Below are 17447 nucleotides of genomic sequence, written 5' to 3' on the forward strand. Positions count from 1 at the left end.
CATTACACGGATCGCTGCCTTCATAAATGGCTGTAAAATCCAATTACTCACCCCAAAGATACGAAATTAACGTTGCTCGCCAGACCAATCTCATGAAGGAAAGGATCGCAATCAAATGGATCACTCCGATCATGAACACGTTGTTCCACTTGATTTCCGCATCGAACTCGTATCCGAAGTAATCCCGCAGGATTGTCGTCAATTGGTGACCCCTGGCGGACTGCTTCCATTTGTTGTAATGCTGCAGGTAAGAGTTGACATCCTTCTCGGTGATGGTATGGTCATCGGCCAGGACCGTCTCGTTGTTGTTCGCATCGTTGATAACGGATACTCCTTTCACGAAACGCTTGCCATTCTTGTCCTGCGTTCCATTGCCGGCCATAAACTGTAAACTGCTCGCTATCTTCGATGTCATTTTGATTTCGATCACAGATTTTGTTACAAATTACTAAACAGCGTAGATTCGATCAAATTTCAACTCATTTCCGCACAACTATCACCACTTGCAATCTTCCCGTGCCCGTTCTCTTTCACTTACAAGGGGGGGGGGGGGGGGGGTATTCCACACTTGTCTAATCTTCAACCACTCAACGACCGATATATTGTTCGTCTTAATTGCACACCGCCTGCCAAATTGTTACCGACCGTTTCAGATTCCGCTAGCCGAATGCTGGTGGTCCAAAAACTTCGGCCGCTCTCTGGCTGGGTTTCACGCGCACTTGGTTACGTCTTAGCGCTACTCCTTCCTATAATGCATTCACAAACTTTTGAGATTTCCCGCCTCTTCGCGCGCCTCACTTAAGATACACCAAAATTTCCCTTTCCTCGTCGTCTCTCACTCACGACAACTCAGCGTCGCACACTGTAAAGGTATGATCGATGTTAATCGCTCTGGATCTTGCAGCGTCGTTGTTGTCGTCGTCGTCGTCTCGAAAGATCAGCCCCTACTGAGCCATGGCTCTATATGAGTCTTCCTACAAATATCGAACCTGAGCTAGGTGCTTGTGCTAAAGCGCACCAACAGTCAGACTAACTTGAGGCCGTTTGCCATCTCTTTTCTTTTTCCTCGTCGGAACTAGGCTTTACAAAAAGGTGACGCTATTTTGGAGAGGGGCTGTGTGAAGCCTTTTTTTGTGAATACTAAATTATGTCCCTTGAAGAAGGCAAAAGAGTTGCATTCAATGCCTCTGCTGCAGAACCTAAAATACAGACACGGCCTCAGGTGTTTCACAATGAACGGGCTTGCCCAATGGGGTTTTTGGTGGAGTAATATTTTTCGATTAATGGTAGGCCTGAAATGATTCATTCAACACACCTCTGTTTGCGGTAGGCAGTTGCTGTTTCTGTAATGGAATTAATTCGGGTATTTGTTGAACGTGAAATAGGTACTTTTGAATTAATGGCTCTTCCGTGATGTCACATAGCGAACAATTAGTATTGTTTTGGTAATGACGCATGCATTTCGGTAGGTGATGATTTCTCGCTAATTATAGATTCAGTCAGTGTGAAGTGCAGCTGCGTTCTGCGTTTGACATTGGTTTGATCAATGTCTTAAAAAAAATTAGATTGGGACATTCTTTATTGAGGTAGTCATTCAGCTAGCCGAAGCTAACTCTTGAGAATGCGGTAGATTTGAATTGTATTAGAAACTCACGATAGATATGGGGACATGATGTTTGAAACCGAATTTAAAATCAAAAATTGGCCTTGAATTTCGTAATTTTGATTCTGCAAAGCCTACACTAAACGGTCACGGAAAGTGGAAAGTTGCTCATCCATCTAGGTGTGTGCCATTTGCTACGTCCTGCAAAAAATCTGCTTTGACAGTTGCAAGAATTTCATAACCTGATGTAAAACGAATAGGAAATTTACTACGACATGTTGCTATTTAAGCCATCAAGCTTACGAATACCACCACCGCTTGGGTTACTTTTGATACATACATAAATGAATGCGGTGTCATACCACAATACTACCCGAACTAGTTTGATGCTCTCCCATCCCGGACGAATCCTGATATAAAACTTGAAAAGTTTAAGGTTAGTCACCGCTGATTAGCATTAATTTTTCAGTTAGTGTCCATCATTGGGAATTTTTTGGATCAAACGCCAAAAATGTATGCCTGCGCATAAAATGATTAGGAGGATAACACCTTCATCAATTTGCAGGGTAGCGGAAAATGGAGATTTATGCGATTTTTCAATTTCTCTAATATCGCTTTAACTTTGATTCTAGTAGTCAAAATGCTGTCAAAATTGGATATGTATTTGCGTTTAAATCTCGGTTGCACCGCTATCAAACTGAGCAAAACAGCACAGACAAACCGCATATATATAACAGCATCAATATAAAGCATCGTTGCTAACACACTACCGCCATCTGTTGTGATGGGTAATACGCATCTGTTGTGATCGGTAATACGCTGAACAGATGGTGGCGGTAGTGTGTGAACGTCAAATGCAAGGGTTATTGATTATATGCGCCAAAACAGCAAGCTGATAAAAACGCTGTTGAATATTTTTTTCTCCATGGGCTCTTATGGATGGGACACCATAATTTGGTATTTTTCGCGGCATTTTCGGAACAAAGTAGGAAACTTTTTATTTATTTAATTTATTTTATTTATTTTAATAATACATAGTTTTTTTTTTATATTTCAGTTTTTTAATTATTTTTTTAAAATTTTTATAATAACTTTTTATATTTTTAATTTTTTTTTATATTTTTTTTTAGTTTATTTGTTGTATTATTTTTTATTGTTTAACTTTATTTATTTTATTAATTTTCTTCATTTTCTTCATTTTCTTCATTTTATTTATTTTATTTATTTTATTTATTTTATTTATTTTATTTATTTTATTTATTTTATTTATTTTATTTATTTTATTTATTTTATTTATTTTATTTATTTTATTTATTTTATTTATTTTATTTATTTTATTTATTTTATTTATTTTATTTATTTTATTTATTTTATTTATTTTATTTATTTTATTTATTTTATTTATTTTATTTATTTTATTTTATTTATTGATTTTATTGATTTTATTTATTTTATTGATTTTATTTATTTAATTTTTTTAATTTATTTTATTTATTTTATTTATTTTATTTATTTTATTTATTTTATTTATTTTATTTATTTTATTTATTTTATTTATTTTATTTATTTTATTTATTTTATTTATTTTATTTATTTTATTTATTTTATTTATTTTATTTATTTTATTTATTTTATTTATTTTATTTATTTTATTTATTTTATTTATTTTATTTATTTTATTTATTTTATTTATTTTATTTATTTTTTTTATTTTATTTATTTTATTTATTTTATTTATTTTATTTATTTTATTTATTTTATTTATTTTATTTATTTTATTTATTTTATTTATTTTATTTATTTTATTTATTTTATTTATTTTATTTATTTTATTTATTTTATTTATTTTATTTATTTTATTTATTTTATTTATTTTATTTATTTTATTTATTTTATTTATTTTATTTATTTTATTTATTTTATTTATTTTATTTTATTTATTGATTTTATTTATTTTATTTATTTTATTCATTTTATTCATTTTATTCATTTTATTTATTTTATTTATTTTATTTATTTTATTTATTTTATTTATTTTATTTATTTTATTTATTTTATTTATTTTATTTATATTATTTATTTTATTTATTTTATTTATTTAATTTATTTTATATATTTTATTTATTTTATTTATTTTATTCATTTTATTCATTTTATTTATTTTATTTATTTTATTTATTTTATTCATTTTATTTATTTTATTTATTTTATTTATTTTATTTATTTTATTCATTTTATTTATTTTATTTATTTTATTTATTTTATTTATTTTATTTATTTTATTTATTTTATTTATTTTATTTATTTTATTTATTTTATTTATTTTATTTATTTTATTTATTTTATTTATTTTATTTATTTTATTTATTTTATTTATTTTATTTATTTTATTTATTTTATTTATTTTATTTATTTTATTTATTTTATTTATTTTATTTATTTTATTTATTTTATTTATTTTATTTATTTTATTTATTTTATTTATTTTATTTATTTTATTTATTTTATTTATTTTATTTATTTTATTTATTTTATTTATTTTATTTATTTTATTTATTTGATTTATTTTATTTATTTTATTTATTTTATTTATTTTATTTATTTTATTTATTTTATTTATTTCATTTATTTTATTTATTTTATTTATTTTATTTATATTTTATTTATTTTATTTATTTTATTTATTTTATTTATTTAATTTATTTTATTTATTTTATTTATTTTATTTATTTTATTTATTTTATTTATTTTATTTATTTTATTTATTTTATTTATTTTATTTATTTTATTTATTTTATTTATTTTATTTATTTTATTTATTTTATTTATTTTATTTATTTTATTTATTTTATTTATTTTATTTATTTTATTTATTTTATTTATTTTATTTATTTTATTTATTTTATTTATTTTATTTATTTTATTTATTTTATTTATTTTATTTATTTTATTCATTTTATTTATTTTATTTATTTTATTTATTTTATTTATTTTATTTATTTTATTTATTTTATTTATTTTATTTATTTTATTTATTTTATTTATTTTATTTATTTTTTTTATTTTATTTATTTTATTTATTTTATTTATTTTATTTATTTTATTTATTTTATTTATTTTATTTATTTTATTTATTTTATTTATTTTATTAATTTTATTTATTTTATTTATTTTATTTATTTTATTTATTTTATTTATTTTATTTATTTTATTTATTTTATTTATTTTATTTATTTTATTTATTTTATTTATTTTATTTATTTTATTTATTTTATTTATTTTATTTATTTTATTTATTTTATTTATTTTATTTATTTTATTTATTTTATTTATTTTATTTATTTTATTTATTTTATTTATTTTATTTATTTTATTTATTTTATTTATTTTATTTATTTTATTTATTTTATTTATTTTATTTATTTTATTTATTTTATTTATTTTATTTATTTTATTTATTTTATTTATTTTATTTATTTTATTTATTTTATTTATTTTATTTATTTTATTTATTTTATTTATTTTATTTATTTTATTTATTTTATTTATTTTATTTATTTTATTTATTTTATTTATTTGATTTATTTAATTTATTTTATTTATTTTATTTATTTTATTTATTTTATTTATTTTATTTATTTTATTTATTTTATTTATTTTATTTATTTTATTTATTTTATTTATTTTATTTATTTATTTATTTATTTTATAAACTAGTCAAAAGTAGGTAAAAGTGAACTGGCCGTTGGGTGCTTTTATCTTACCGTGTAGGTTTGACCGTTATTTTTGACAGAAAATTCTGAGCAACTCCGAGCGAGTGCGAGCTGCGTCGCAGCTATATAATCACTAGACAAGCTCATTCTCAACATGTTCATAGCACCTGCGATCCTCTACGCCGCTCCGGTGTGGGAATCATGTGCACAGACTCACAGGAACAAAATTCAGGCCGCTCAGAATAGAGTGCTGAGGATGGTTCTTGATCGTCCTTTCGACACTAGAATAACAAATTTACACGAAGAGGGAGGTATTTGATAAGCAATTTGTATATAGTAGATTAGGTGTATATAGTAGTTGTAGGTTAGTTGTAGTTGTAAATAGTAGTTATAAGTAGTCTCCTCTTTCAAATTTAAAACAAACCAATCCCACCAAGGTGGTCATTCTTTAAACAGGCCTGATAGGACTAGGAACTGTAATTAATAACAATTGAAATTCAAAAGAACTAAAGTTGAAAAGACGCATCTGTGTCACTTGATAAGTTATACATGTTAACCACACATGTACAAGACATAAAGATAATGATCTTGTAAAAATGTAAAAAAAAAAGTCATTTTCAACATGTTTGCAATCGAAGCGCACCATAGAAACATTTTTGGAAGCCCCGGATCCTCTTGACCAGCCTTATGGGTCCCATATAAACTGTAATCTGATTGATAGCCAGGTTGGGTTGATGCTCGATTGTGTCGTGTGTGGAGTGGTTGCAAGACAAAAGTGGCAGCAGTTGGTCAATCGGTTGAAGTAAAATCTATGCGTTTTGATTTCAGGTGGGTGGAGTCTAAGTCTGCCAACCTGGTTGCAGTGTATATGGAGAAGCGGCAAAAACGTCGCGTGTATTTTAAATGGGGCCAACAGGCTGAAGAACAAGTCGAATGGATTGTGTGTGGGGGAAGTTGCAAATGTCTTGCTCGTTTGACGAATAGATTGAAAGGAAATCCGACAACCAGCCGAAGAATCATGTTTAAAACCATGTTTCAGTGTGTATGGGCTGCATTATGCAGACACAGTTGTCTTGAACCTGTGGCTAAGGGTTCTGAAGGACTTTTCCGGTTAGCTTCCCGAATAAAAAAATACCATAAAAAACCAATGTTGCAATGCAATAAACCCTTTAATAGCAACCATACATTTTATTGATAAAAAAAAACAATTAAAATGCAATAGAACTTATTGCTAAATATAAACTATTGTTAATGAGACTTTTATAATAGAATGGGGGTTGATAGTTACCGTAGCAAATGTGTTCTCATTACATTAAATTTTATAGTTTAATTATTGTTCAAAATTTTGATAAAAAAATAATTTATTGTAAACCTATTGTGATGTCAATTCGATCACTTGACCAAAATAATACAATTACAATAGGGTTAATTGTATTGTATTGTATTTCATTGTCATTTAATTGTAAACTTATGGTTATTTTTATTCGGGTTGCTTTGGCAAGATAATGCTGATTATGCTCTGTTCCATGCTTCGTCCATCTACTCCAGCTTATCTGCGAATGACAAACACTCTTTGAAGTTCGAACAATGAATTTTCGTCAATTGTAGGACGCATCGTGGAAAGCACTCTGGGAGTCCTCGATCTCTCTTAACCGGTCCGGCCTATCGCTGTCAGCGCACACCACAGTCGTCTCGGACCCGTGGTTGGATGTAGAGCGAGAGGGTTATCCAATCTGCTTCATCAGGCAAGTAACTATATATACCATGAAAATGTAGAGTTGACTCTTCCTGGTTGCTGTTTAAATTCCGGCGGAGTGGTGAGCAGCTTCCATTGACAATATGCAATTAGCAATATGGAAGAGGTTCATGTTCTGGCCTTTTACTATCAAAATGTGCGTGAATTACGGACCAAGGTGATTTCGTTTTTTTTGCCACTAGCGAGTGTGATTAAGATTTCATTGTGCTGACTGAGGCTCGGTGACCGTTTTTTTTTCAAAGCGGAACTAATTTAGCTAAAAAACAAAGCTTCGAAGCAATTATGTTTTGCCTGTTAGTTACACATTTACGGGTATGGTCACTGTTTTATGTTTCATAGGATTGATCATGAATAATTTGGTATTTAATATAACAATTTTGCTATGATTTCTACTAACGCAACCAATGACAACATTATTGAGTCGTTGAAGAAGGAAATTCGTGACAGCATACTCAACGACTTGCGCCGTGAAATTCGTTCCAATTTCAAATCTTCGGTTGACTCAGTACCAGTAACTCCTGTTGCAAGACAGCGTTTCCCGTCTATTTCTTCCGTTCGCTCTATAAGACAACGAGAAGTTGAAAATGAAGAAGCTGATGGTTCATTGCATCGTCCATCGAAGCTTCTTTGCGGAACAGGCGCTTGTCCAGAGCCCAACCTTGTTGCAGCAACTGCCAATCAAGAGACTGATACCAAATTCTGGCTGTACTTGTCGAACATTCATCCAGATGTCAGCGATGAAACGGTAACGTGTATGGTGTTCTCAAATTTGGGAACGAGTGATACCACTGTAATTAAATTTGTTCCTCGTGACAAAGACGTACGTTCCCTAACTTTCGTGTCCTACAAAGTTGGGATGGCAGCGGATCTGAAATCCAAAGCAATGTGTTTGGACACATATGGCCCTCTGGCATAAGATTCCGGGAGTTCGAAGACACTGGTAAAAAACGGGATTTTTGAAAGCCAATCCTATTGAACCCACTACCATCGTCAGCTTCCGAGACAGCGAATGCAAGCAAGTAGGCTCTTGCTCTAGTCCCGCAAAAACGGTTCAAGCACTTCATCGTCCGAATCCACCAGATGCGCTCCCCCTTACAATTTTTTACCAGAATGTCCGTGGATTAAGAACTAAAACTAGCGATCTTCATTTGGCATTATCATCTTGTGACTATGACGTCATTGCCCTGACCGAAACGTGGCTTGGCAGCGACATATTAAACTCTGAACTCTCGTCTGACTATGTGATTTATCGTCTCGATCGGAATCCAGCCACATCTCAATTGCTACGTGGTGGCGGCGTACTGATCGGTGTCAAAAATCATTTACGTTGTAAGTTGGTTCCACTAGCTAATGCCAACTGTTTAGAGCAAGTGGCCATGTGTGTTTCGTTGCCAATGCAGTCGGTCTACATATGTTGCGTCTACTTAAGGCCTAACTCGGACTGCGCCATTTACTCTAATCATGCATCTTGTGTTCAAGAATTGTGTGAGTTTGCTGAAACTACCGATACAGTCATAGTTTTGGGAGATTATAATCTGCCTAGACTATCATGGCAATTTGATGCCCACATGAATTCTTACATCCCGACCAACGCTTCATCTGAACAAGAAATCGCTTTGACCCAGTCGATCCTTGCATGTGGATTACAGCAGGTTCAGGATGTACGTAACGTGAACGAGAGATTACTTGACCTGGCTTTCGTTAGTGATACTGACAGCATCGAACTTTTCGAATCGCCCTGTGGAATTTTAAAACTTGACGCTCATCACAAATCTTTTATCATCAAATTTGACTACCTTCGTAATACTGACGACGTTGGGCTGGACCGCTGTTATTACGATTTCAACTTCTGCAATGAACCCCTTATCAACGCCCGGATAGGCTCGATAGACTGGACGACGCTTTTGACTGATTGTGACGTTGACGATGCTGTTTTCCGGTTTTATGGTGCCATTTTCGATATCATCCACGAATATACTCCTATTCGACGACATTGCCTCCGTGTTCACTACAATCAACCATGGTGGACCACGGAACTTAGGAACTTCCGAAACAGGTTACGGAAAGCAAGGAAACGTCTTTTCAATCAACGGACTGAGGAAAACAGGCGATTACTTCACGACATGGATGAGCGCTACACCAGCCGGTTGAACACAGTTTTCCATGAATATGTATTGCGCATTGAGTCGGAGGCAAAGCGGGATCCATCGTCTTTTTGGACCTACGTGAAAAAACTTAGGCGGAATGGCGTATACCACTCGATGTGTCTTATAAAGAAGCTCGTGCTGACTCCGCGGAAGAAGCTTCTGATCTCTTCGCAAAATTCTTCAAGGATGTTTTTTCGACTACCCCTCCCGCTCATTCTCCGGATGATCGTCGTGACTGGATGAGCAGCATAGCTCATTACAACTTGAATTTGCCGCAGTTTGATGTATCTGTTGAAGAGGTGATGAAAGTTCTTTCATCTGTAGATCCTTCTAAAGGCCCTGGTCCAGACTGTTTGCCACTATCGTTCATTAAGAAATTTTCTGCATCTCTCGCTTCATCTGTGCCGATTATTTTTAATCGTTCACTAGTCAGTGGTGTTTTCCCCACAATGTGGAAGGTTGCGTCCATCACACCTATGCACAAAGCTGGAAACATCCACAACGTTGAAAATTATCGCGGAATTTCGATTCTAAGCTGCCTCCCAAAAGCTCTGGAGAAGATCGTATATGAGGTCGTATATCAAGCGGTTAGGCCAATAATTACCGAACATCAGCACGGCTTCGTGAGAAAACGCTCTACAACAACCAACTTAATGGTGTTTGTCAACTCGCTGATCAACTCCATTGAAAAACGACGACAAGTTGATGCGATCTACGTGGACTTCAGTAAGGCGTTCGATAGGGTTCCACATGTGCTTGCAGTGGACAAAATGAGGTGTATGAGATTACTAACTTCGTGAACGATCTGTGTAGTCGACTGTGTTCTTCGAAACTTATGTTCGCCGATGACTTAAAGATCTTTCGTACAATTAAGTCAAGAGTTGACTGTTGCGCACTCCAGAAGGATATTGATTCCCTTTTGCGCTGGTGTACATTGAACGGTATGCAGGTTAATGTCACAAAATGCTGCGCAATATCTTTTAGCCGTTCACGCGAGCCCTTACGACATGACTACAGGATAGGACTCAGTAGTTTGCTCTTCGTTTCTTCAGTTAAGGATTTGGGTGTTATCATCGACTCTTAAGTCAGATTCAATGAGCACATCTCCATGACAACTGCTAAAGCATTCGCCACATTAGGTTTCTTGAAACGAAACACAAACGCATTCCAGGACATCTACGCGCTGAAATCACTATACTGTGCTCTCGTCCGCAGTCTTCTAGAGTATGCTGTTGTTGTGTGGGCACCCTTTCACGCTATTCAAGCTAGCAGAATCGAAGCCATTCAGCGAAACTTCGTAAGATACGCTTTACGTATTCTGCCCTGGAACGATTCGGTAAATTTGCCGCCTTACGAAGAACGGTGCAGGATGATTGACCTGGACACGTTGGCAGCAAGGAGGAAACTACTTCAGCGACTCTTCGTGTTTGGATTGCTTAACGGTGACGTGGATTGCAAATCTCTTGTGAGCCAAATCTACATCAATGCTCCTCAAAGAGTTCTACGTAGTTACACGCTTCTGTGGCAACCTACCCATCGGATCAACTATGGATTCATCGAACCGTGGTTTTTGTGCTGTCGTGTGTTTAATGAAACGTATGATGTATATGATTTTAACATTAGTATGTCTACTTACAGACATAGAATTCGACTCCTAGCCTAGAAAACATCTGTACAACATTATGTTGAAGATTTTTTAATTAAATAAATAATTATAACCGCTGATAAAATACAGTTGATAAGTGTATTTTGAACTATTTTACATGGTGCTTCAGAAAATTTTCATCCTTTTCATATAATAAAGATTATACGGAAAACAAAATCACGATTTCCGTTTTGTGAGTTTTGTATTCAACCACGGTACTATTGATTTCATGGTGATCTGAGTAAAAGCTTAAGAATTAATTTTTTCATTTAACATCTAATTCTTTTCAACATTTAAAAGTTCATTCCTCGTTCTGCTAGCGAATGAGCAACATCAGGGTCTGTTGTCTCGTCACAAAGCATAGCTTTGAAAGTGTTTTTTTTCACCGCGAAACGTTATTTTCCGGAAAAAGTTTTTGTGCCTCAGGTGACTCGCGCATTTCTGGAGGAAGCAGCCGATCCTGGCGAAGCCTACGGTCGGACTGTCCACCTTTAAAACCCGCTTCGACGATATCGAAATTCGGCATACGGCAAAACACACGGACGGTGTGTACAACTGGAAACAATAACCAGCAGAAAGCAGTGAGCCACCGCACGGACGGTGTGTACGACCGGCATCTATTGTGGCATAGCAGCAACAATATAAGCAGTAGAAACGGTAAGGGCAAATAGTAGCACGTATATGTTTTTTTGTATACCCATTCCTCTGACTGTTTGCTTGTGAATCGTCTGTCTCTCCCCCAGTAAACGATTCCACATAGGGTGGTTCGTAAATCAAAAAAAGTAAAAATAAAATTATTTACTTCCTAACAAAAGTTTTAAATTTCGTATGGATGATGCACAGGGGGGCGTCAAGCCTCCCAATGATAAAGTTAGAAAGCGTCATTACCAGGCGTCTTCTGCTTCGCCTTGGGTTGTCTACTTTCGGCAGAAAGAGAAAGCCCTAAACTTCTTAGGGATTAAAAGAACGTTGACGCGTCGTTTCCCGGGGACCGAATTTCATCAGGTCAATCGGAACAAATTGCGTATAACTGCGCTCACATATAAAGTCGCAAATGAGATTGCTGACGACGAGGGTTACAATGAAGAGTATTACGTCTACATCCCATCTCGAGATGTGGAGATAGACGGCGTGGTCTCTGCAGTGAGCCTGACGTGTGATGACGTCATGGAAGGTATGGGGCGCCTTCAAAATGCTGCAACATCTACCGTGGACGTTCTGGGTTGCAGGATATTGTATTCAGCGACCACGGTAGATGGTCAAAAGACTTATTCCCCTTCAGGCTCACTACAGGTGTCTTTCGCTGGATCGGTTCTCCCAAAGTTTTTAGAAATTGAAAATGTTTTTTTCCCGGTGCGACTTTTTGTACCAAGGGTATACAATTGTACCAACTGCAAAAAGTTGGGACACACAGCTGCTTTTTGTGACAACAAGCCCCGTTGTGGCAAATGTAGCCAAGACCACATGGAGGGTGCTTGCCAACAGGAAGCAACTAAATGTTCTTACTGTGGCAAAGAACCTCTTCATGCTTTGCAGGACTGCCCCGCGTACAAGAAGCGTACCAATAATGTGAAGCGTTCAATAAAAGAACGCTCCAAGCTGACGTTTGCAGAAATGGTTAAGTTGCAAAATGGAACCTCTGCTTCGTTGGCATCAGCCGCTCAAAATGAAAACACTTTTGAGATTTTGTCTTCCGATGAACTGGACTCTGACATAGTAGATGAGAGTGAGTCTCCGGAGGTACACGCCCCTGGTAAAAGGAAGCCGACTAGCTCCCCGGGAGTGCGCCGGAAAAAAAATAAAACCACTCTCAAAAGCATGCAAAAATCTGAAGGTAGCGGGGATTCATTGAAAAAGCCGAACAAATCGGTAATTGCTGCTCCATCTGATCCTTGCTGCAGCTTTTCCACCCCGCCGCTACCTAATAAAGGTAATCTTAAGAGATTACCAAAAATAAACACCACGTCTACTCGCAATTCAAAGAAAACTCTCCCGTCCAAGCGAGGAAAGATTAAATTTAAGGACATTGTGGATAACATTTTGAATGCCCTCGGCTTTCTCGACGAATCGCCACTTCGAGGGCTTATTGACCTGCTTGTTCCTATAGTCGGAAACTACTTCAAGCAATTGACTGCATCATGGCCCCTCATTGGTGAATTCATATCTTTCGATGGATAATTCGTCGAGTGAGGATCAAGATATGATCACTTTATTACAATGGAACTGTCGTAGTTTAATACCTAAATTAGACTTGATTCACAATTCTGATTGTGATATATTTGCACTCTGTGAAACTTGGCTTTCTTCTGAAGATGAACTAAACTTCCACGATTTTAACATTATCCGCCTGGACCGAGATGATTCATATGGTGGCGTACTTTTGGGGATCAAAAAGTGCTACTCCTTCTATAAAATCTCAATCCCAATAATTTCAGGCATTGAAATTGTCGCTTGCCAAATAAATGTGAAGAACAAAGATCTTTGCATAGCTTCTGTATATGTCCCTCCAAGGACTTCCATAAACCGCCGTCAGCTTTGGAGTTCAGTTAATATCCTTCCATCTCCAGTACTAATACTGGGCGATATGAACTCACACGGTACTGGTTGGGGCGAATCATACGATGACAATAGAGCGGGTATTTTCTATGATTTGTGCGACGATTTCAACTTGACTATCTTGAACACTGGTGAAGCAACACGTATAGCAAACCCTCCTGCTCGAGAGAGCCGTCTTGACATTTCTTTGTGCTCTAACTCACTATCATTAGATTGTCTGTGGAAGGTTATCAATGATCCCCACGGTAGTGATCACTTGCCAATTATTATTTCAATCAAAAGTGGTCTTCTAAAAATAGATCAGTCAATTCAAGTTCCTTTTGACCTCACGAGGAACATTGATTGGCAAAAATTTGTATCGGCGGTAACTCTTGGTATTGATTCTACCGATCCTCTACCACCACTGGAAGAGTATCGTTTCTTTACCGAGCTAATCTACAAAAGCGCATTAGAAGCTCAGAAACGACGTGTTCCAAGTGCATCCCTCAAAAGAAGACCCGCCACCCCTGGCTGGGATGACGAATGCACAAAGTTGTATCTTGAGAAATCCAATGCCTTTAAAGATTATCGTAGACATGAAAGATCTGAGCTTTTTGAAAAGTATCTAAAGCTTGAAAAAAAGCTTAAAAACTTACTAAAAGCAAAGAAACGAAACTACTGGCGTACTTTTATCGAGGGACTTTCTAGAGAAACCTCGATGAAAACGCTTTGGAAAAAGGCTCGCTATATGCGAAACCGCTCATCTTCCAATGAGAGTGAAGAATACTCCTCCCAATGGATATTTGACTTCGCTAAAAAGGTTTGTCCAGATTCTGTTCCAGCACAACCAATTTTACGGGATACAGCCCGAAGTAACGGTTCTCTGGATGAACCATTCACAATGCTGGAATTTTCAATGGCACTTCTTTCATCAAATAACTCTGCTCCGGGAAGCGATATGATCAAATTTGACCTTCTAAAAAACCTCCCCGATATCGCTAAAAGACGATTACTTAACCTATATAATTCATTTATGGAATTCAATATAGTTCCACCAGCATGGAGACAGGTTAAAGTAATAGCTATTCAAAAGCCTGGGAAACCAGCGTCTGATCACAATTCTTACCGTCCGATCTCTATGTTATCATGCCTGAGGAAATTATTAGAAAAAATGATCCTATTAAGACTTGACCATTGGGTTGAATCAAACAATCTACTTTCAAATACGCAATTTGGTTTCCGGAAGAGTAAAGGAACAAACGATTGTCTAGCGATGCTTTCATTTGATATTCAACTGGCCTTTGCGCACAAGGAGCAATTGGCTTCAGTCTTTTTGGATATTAAGGGCGCATTTGATTCGGTTTCCATAGACATACTGTCAGACAATTTGCACAGTAGTGGATTACCCGGTATTTTGAATAATTTCTTGTATAATTTGCTGTCAGAAAATCAAATGACCTTCAAACTAGGTCAACTGACAACTTCTAGAATTAGCTACATGGGCTTACCCCAAGGTTCATGTTTAAGTCCCTTGCTTTATAATTTCTATGTCAAAGATATTGATAACTGCCTAGATAATCTATGCACGCTTAGACAGCTTGCAGACGATGCCGTGGTTTCCATGAGAGGTCCACGTGCGGAAATCTTGCAAAGACCATTGCAAAATTCCCTAAATAATCTGTCTTTCTGGGCAAGAAATTTAGGGATCGAGTTTTCACCGCAAAAAACTGAATTGGTAGTGTTTACAAGGAAGCGGTTTCCAGCCCAACTGCGTCTAAATCTTTTGGGCAGAGACATTACCCAATCTTTAACCTTCAAATACCTTGGAGTCTGGTTTGATTCAAAATGCACTTGGGGTACCCACATTACGTATTTGAAACAAAAGTGTCAACAAAGGATCAACTTTCTACGATCAATTTCCGGGACATGGTGGGGTGCTCACCCGGAAGACCTCATTAAACTATATAAAACGACTATTCTTTCAGTTCTTGAGTATGGCTCTTTTTGCTTCCTCTCGGCAAGAAAAACCCACCTAATTAAAATGGAACGCATTCAATATCGTTGTTTACGTATTGCCCTTGGCTGTATGCATTCAACACACAATATGAGCCTAGAGGTACTAGCGGGCGTAAAACCCCTGCAGAACCGTTTCTGGGAGCTCTCATTAAGAATATTGATTAAATGTAGTGTCATTAACAACCTTGTGATTGAAAACTTCGAAGAAATGCTCGAATTGAGCATCCAGTCTAGATTCGTGCGAATCTATCTTAATTATATGTCATCGGATATTAGCCTTCCTTGCTATAACCCCTCTCGTGTATGCTTTACTAACTACAGTTCCCCCATTGGCTATGATCTCTCCATGAAACAGGCTATTCAAGGAGTTCCAGATCAACTTCGACCTATCTCAATTCCCCGCATTTTTGCTGAAAAGTACCAACAAGTCAATTGCAATAGAAGATTTTTCACTGATGGATCACGCATTGATGGATCCACTGGCTTCGGCGTCTTCAATGAATACTCAACCGCCTTTCGGAAACTTCAGGAACCTTGTTCCGTTTATGTTGCTGAGCTAGCAGCAATCAACTTCGCATTGGGGATGATTTCCGATATGCCCATAGACCATTACTTCATCTTCTCGGATAGTCTCAGTTCGATTGAGGCTATTCGGTCGATGAAACAAGGTAGGCACTCATCTTATTTCCTTTCAAAGGTAAGGGAACAGATGAGTTTGCTGGTCGAAAGATCATATATGATTACCTTTGTATGGGTCCCCTCACATTGCTCAATCCCAGGCAATGAGAAGGCAGACTCTCTCGCAAAGGTGGGCGCACAACAAGGCGAGATTTATGATAGAAGAATTTCACATGATGAATTTTTCCCATTAGTACGTCAGAGTTCTCTTTTAAGTTGGCAAAACGATTGGACAAATAATTCTCTTGGGCGGTGGTTACATTCCATTATTCCAAATGTTTCTTCGAGAGCGTGGTTCAAAGGTCTGGATGTAAGTCGGGGATTCATTCGAGTGATGTCAAGACTTATGTCCAACCACTACTCGCTAGACGCACATCTCTATAGAATAAACCTCGTTGACAGCAATATATGTAGGTGCAGAACCGGTTATGATGACATCGATCACGCAGTTTGGTATTGCCCGGGTAATGACGCCTCCAGAGCACGACTATTGGATACCCTAGTGGCCCGAGGTAGACAACCCTTCCGTGAAGTAAGAGATGTATTGGGAACACGTGATCTTCCCTACATGCAAGCGATCTACGAATTCCTTTGTTTGTCTGATGTTAGAGTTTGATGTGACTATCCCCTCCTTTCCAAACAATTTCCCGCCATTGTGTCCCAGTATTATTATCCTCCTGTTCATGTGCTACTTGCCCCTGCCCAGCCAGAATTTGGTCAACCGTCCGAGAGTAGTATCTGAAGGAGGCTTCAGAAACCAGTTTCCTACCTAGATCCTTCCAATTGAAATTGTTACCTATTAACCTCGAGCCCGCCACGAGTAATTGGTACCCAACACTAACCTAGAAATGCTGCTATTTAAAATGTAAATCAAACATTACTGATTTTGGCTCCGCAAAGTGTCACACACGACTGAGCCTAATAAATAAACGAACTAGTTAAAAAAAAAAAAAAACATTTAAAATTTTAATTTTTCAAGCAAATGTTCAGATTATTTATATTTATGATTATTGAAAATCTAATATCGAATAAAACTATATATATCAACCAAATTTAAGGTTTCAAAAATAATATTTTAAGTTATTCAAGTTAAATAGACAAATCTTTCGGGCTCATGAAGAGTTTGAAATTTCCGAAAATTTTTAACGCCTTCAAATATTGAGTGTTTTTTTAAAATCCAACATTTTCTGCTGTGCAAATCAAAAAATGTTTGTGGTGAAATAGTGTTAGGTTTTGAACACATGTAACTTTGTCATTTATAGTAGTTTGTAGCTTACAGCGTGTTAGTAGAATGATGCAAAATAGAATACTGTGATTTTTCTCAAATCAAACGTTTGATTTCCAATAAGTGCGT

General features: G+C 35.2%; 1 protein-coding gene across 2 annotated transcripts in view; it reads right to left on the minus strand.

Annotated features, from left to right (window-relative positions):
* LOC135696849 (acyl-CoA Delta(11) desaturase-like) overlaps positions 1–17447 on the minus strand; it is a 97576-nt gene that overhangs the window by 67246 nt on the left and 12883 nt on the right. Inside the window, exon 1 of one of the 2 annotated variants that reach the window (XM_065216384.1) lies at positions 52–493. The exons of the other annotated variant lie outside the window; for it this stretch is intronic. Within the exon in view, the coding sequence (XP_065072456.1) occupies positions 52–415 (364 nt within the window). The 5' untranslated portion in view covers positions 416–493. Of the gene's footprint in view, positions 1–51; positions 494–17447 lie in introns of those variants that run through there. 2 annotated transcript variants of the gene reach the window in all.

The sequence above is a fragment of the Ochlerotatus camptorhynchus genome, unplaced genomic scaffold (assembly GCF_037179485.1).
Source record: "Ochlerotatus camptorhynchus isolate MF236.1 unplaced genomic scaffold, CSIRO-AGI_Acam_v1.1 ptg000062l, whole genome shotgun sequence".
Classification (NCBI taxonomy): domain Eukaryota; kingdom Metazoa; phylum Arthropoda; class Insecta; order Diptera; family Culicidae; genus Ochlerotatus; species Ochlerotatus camptorhynchus.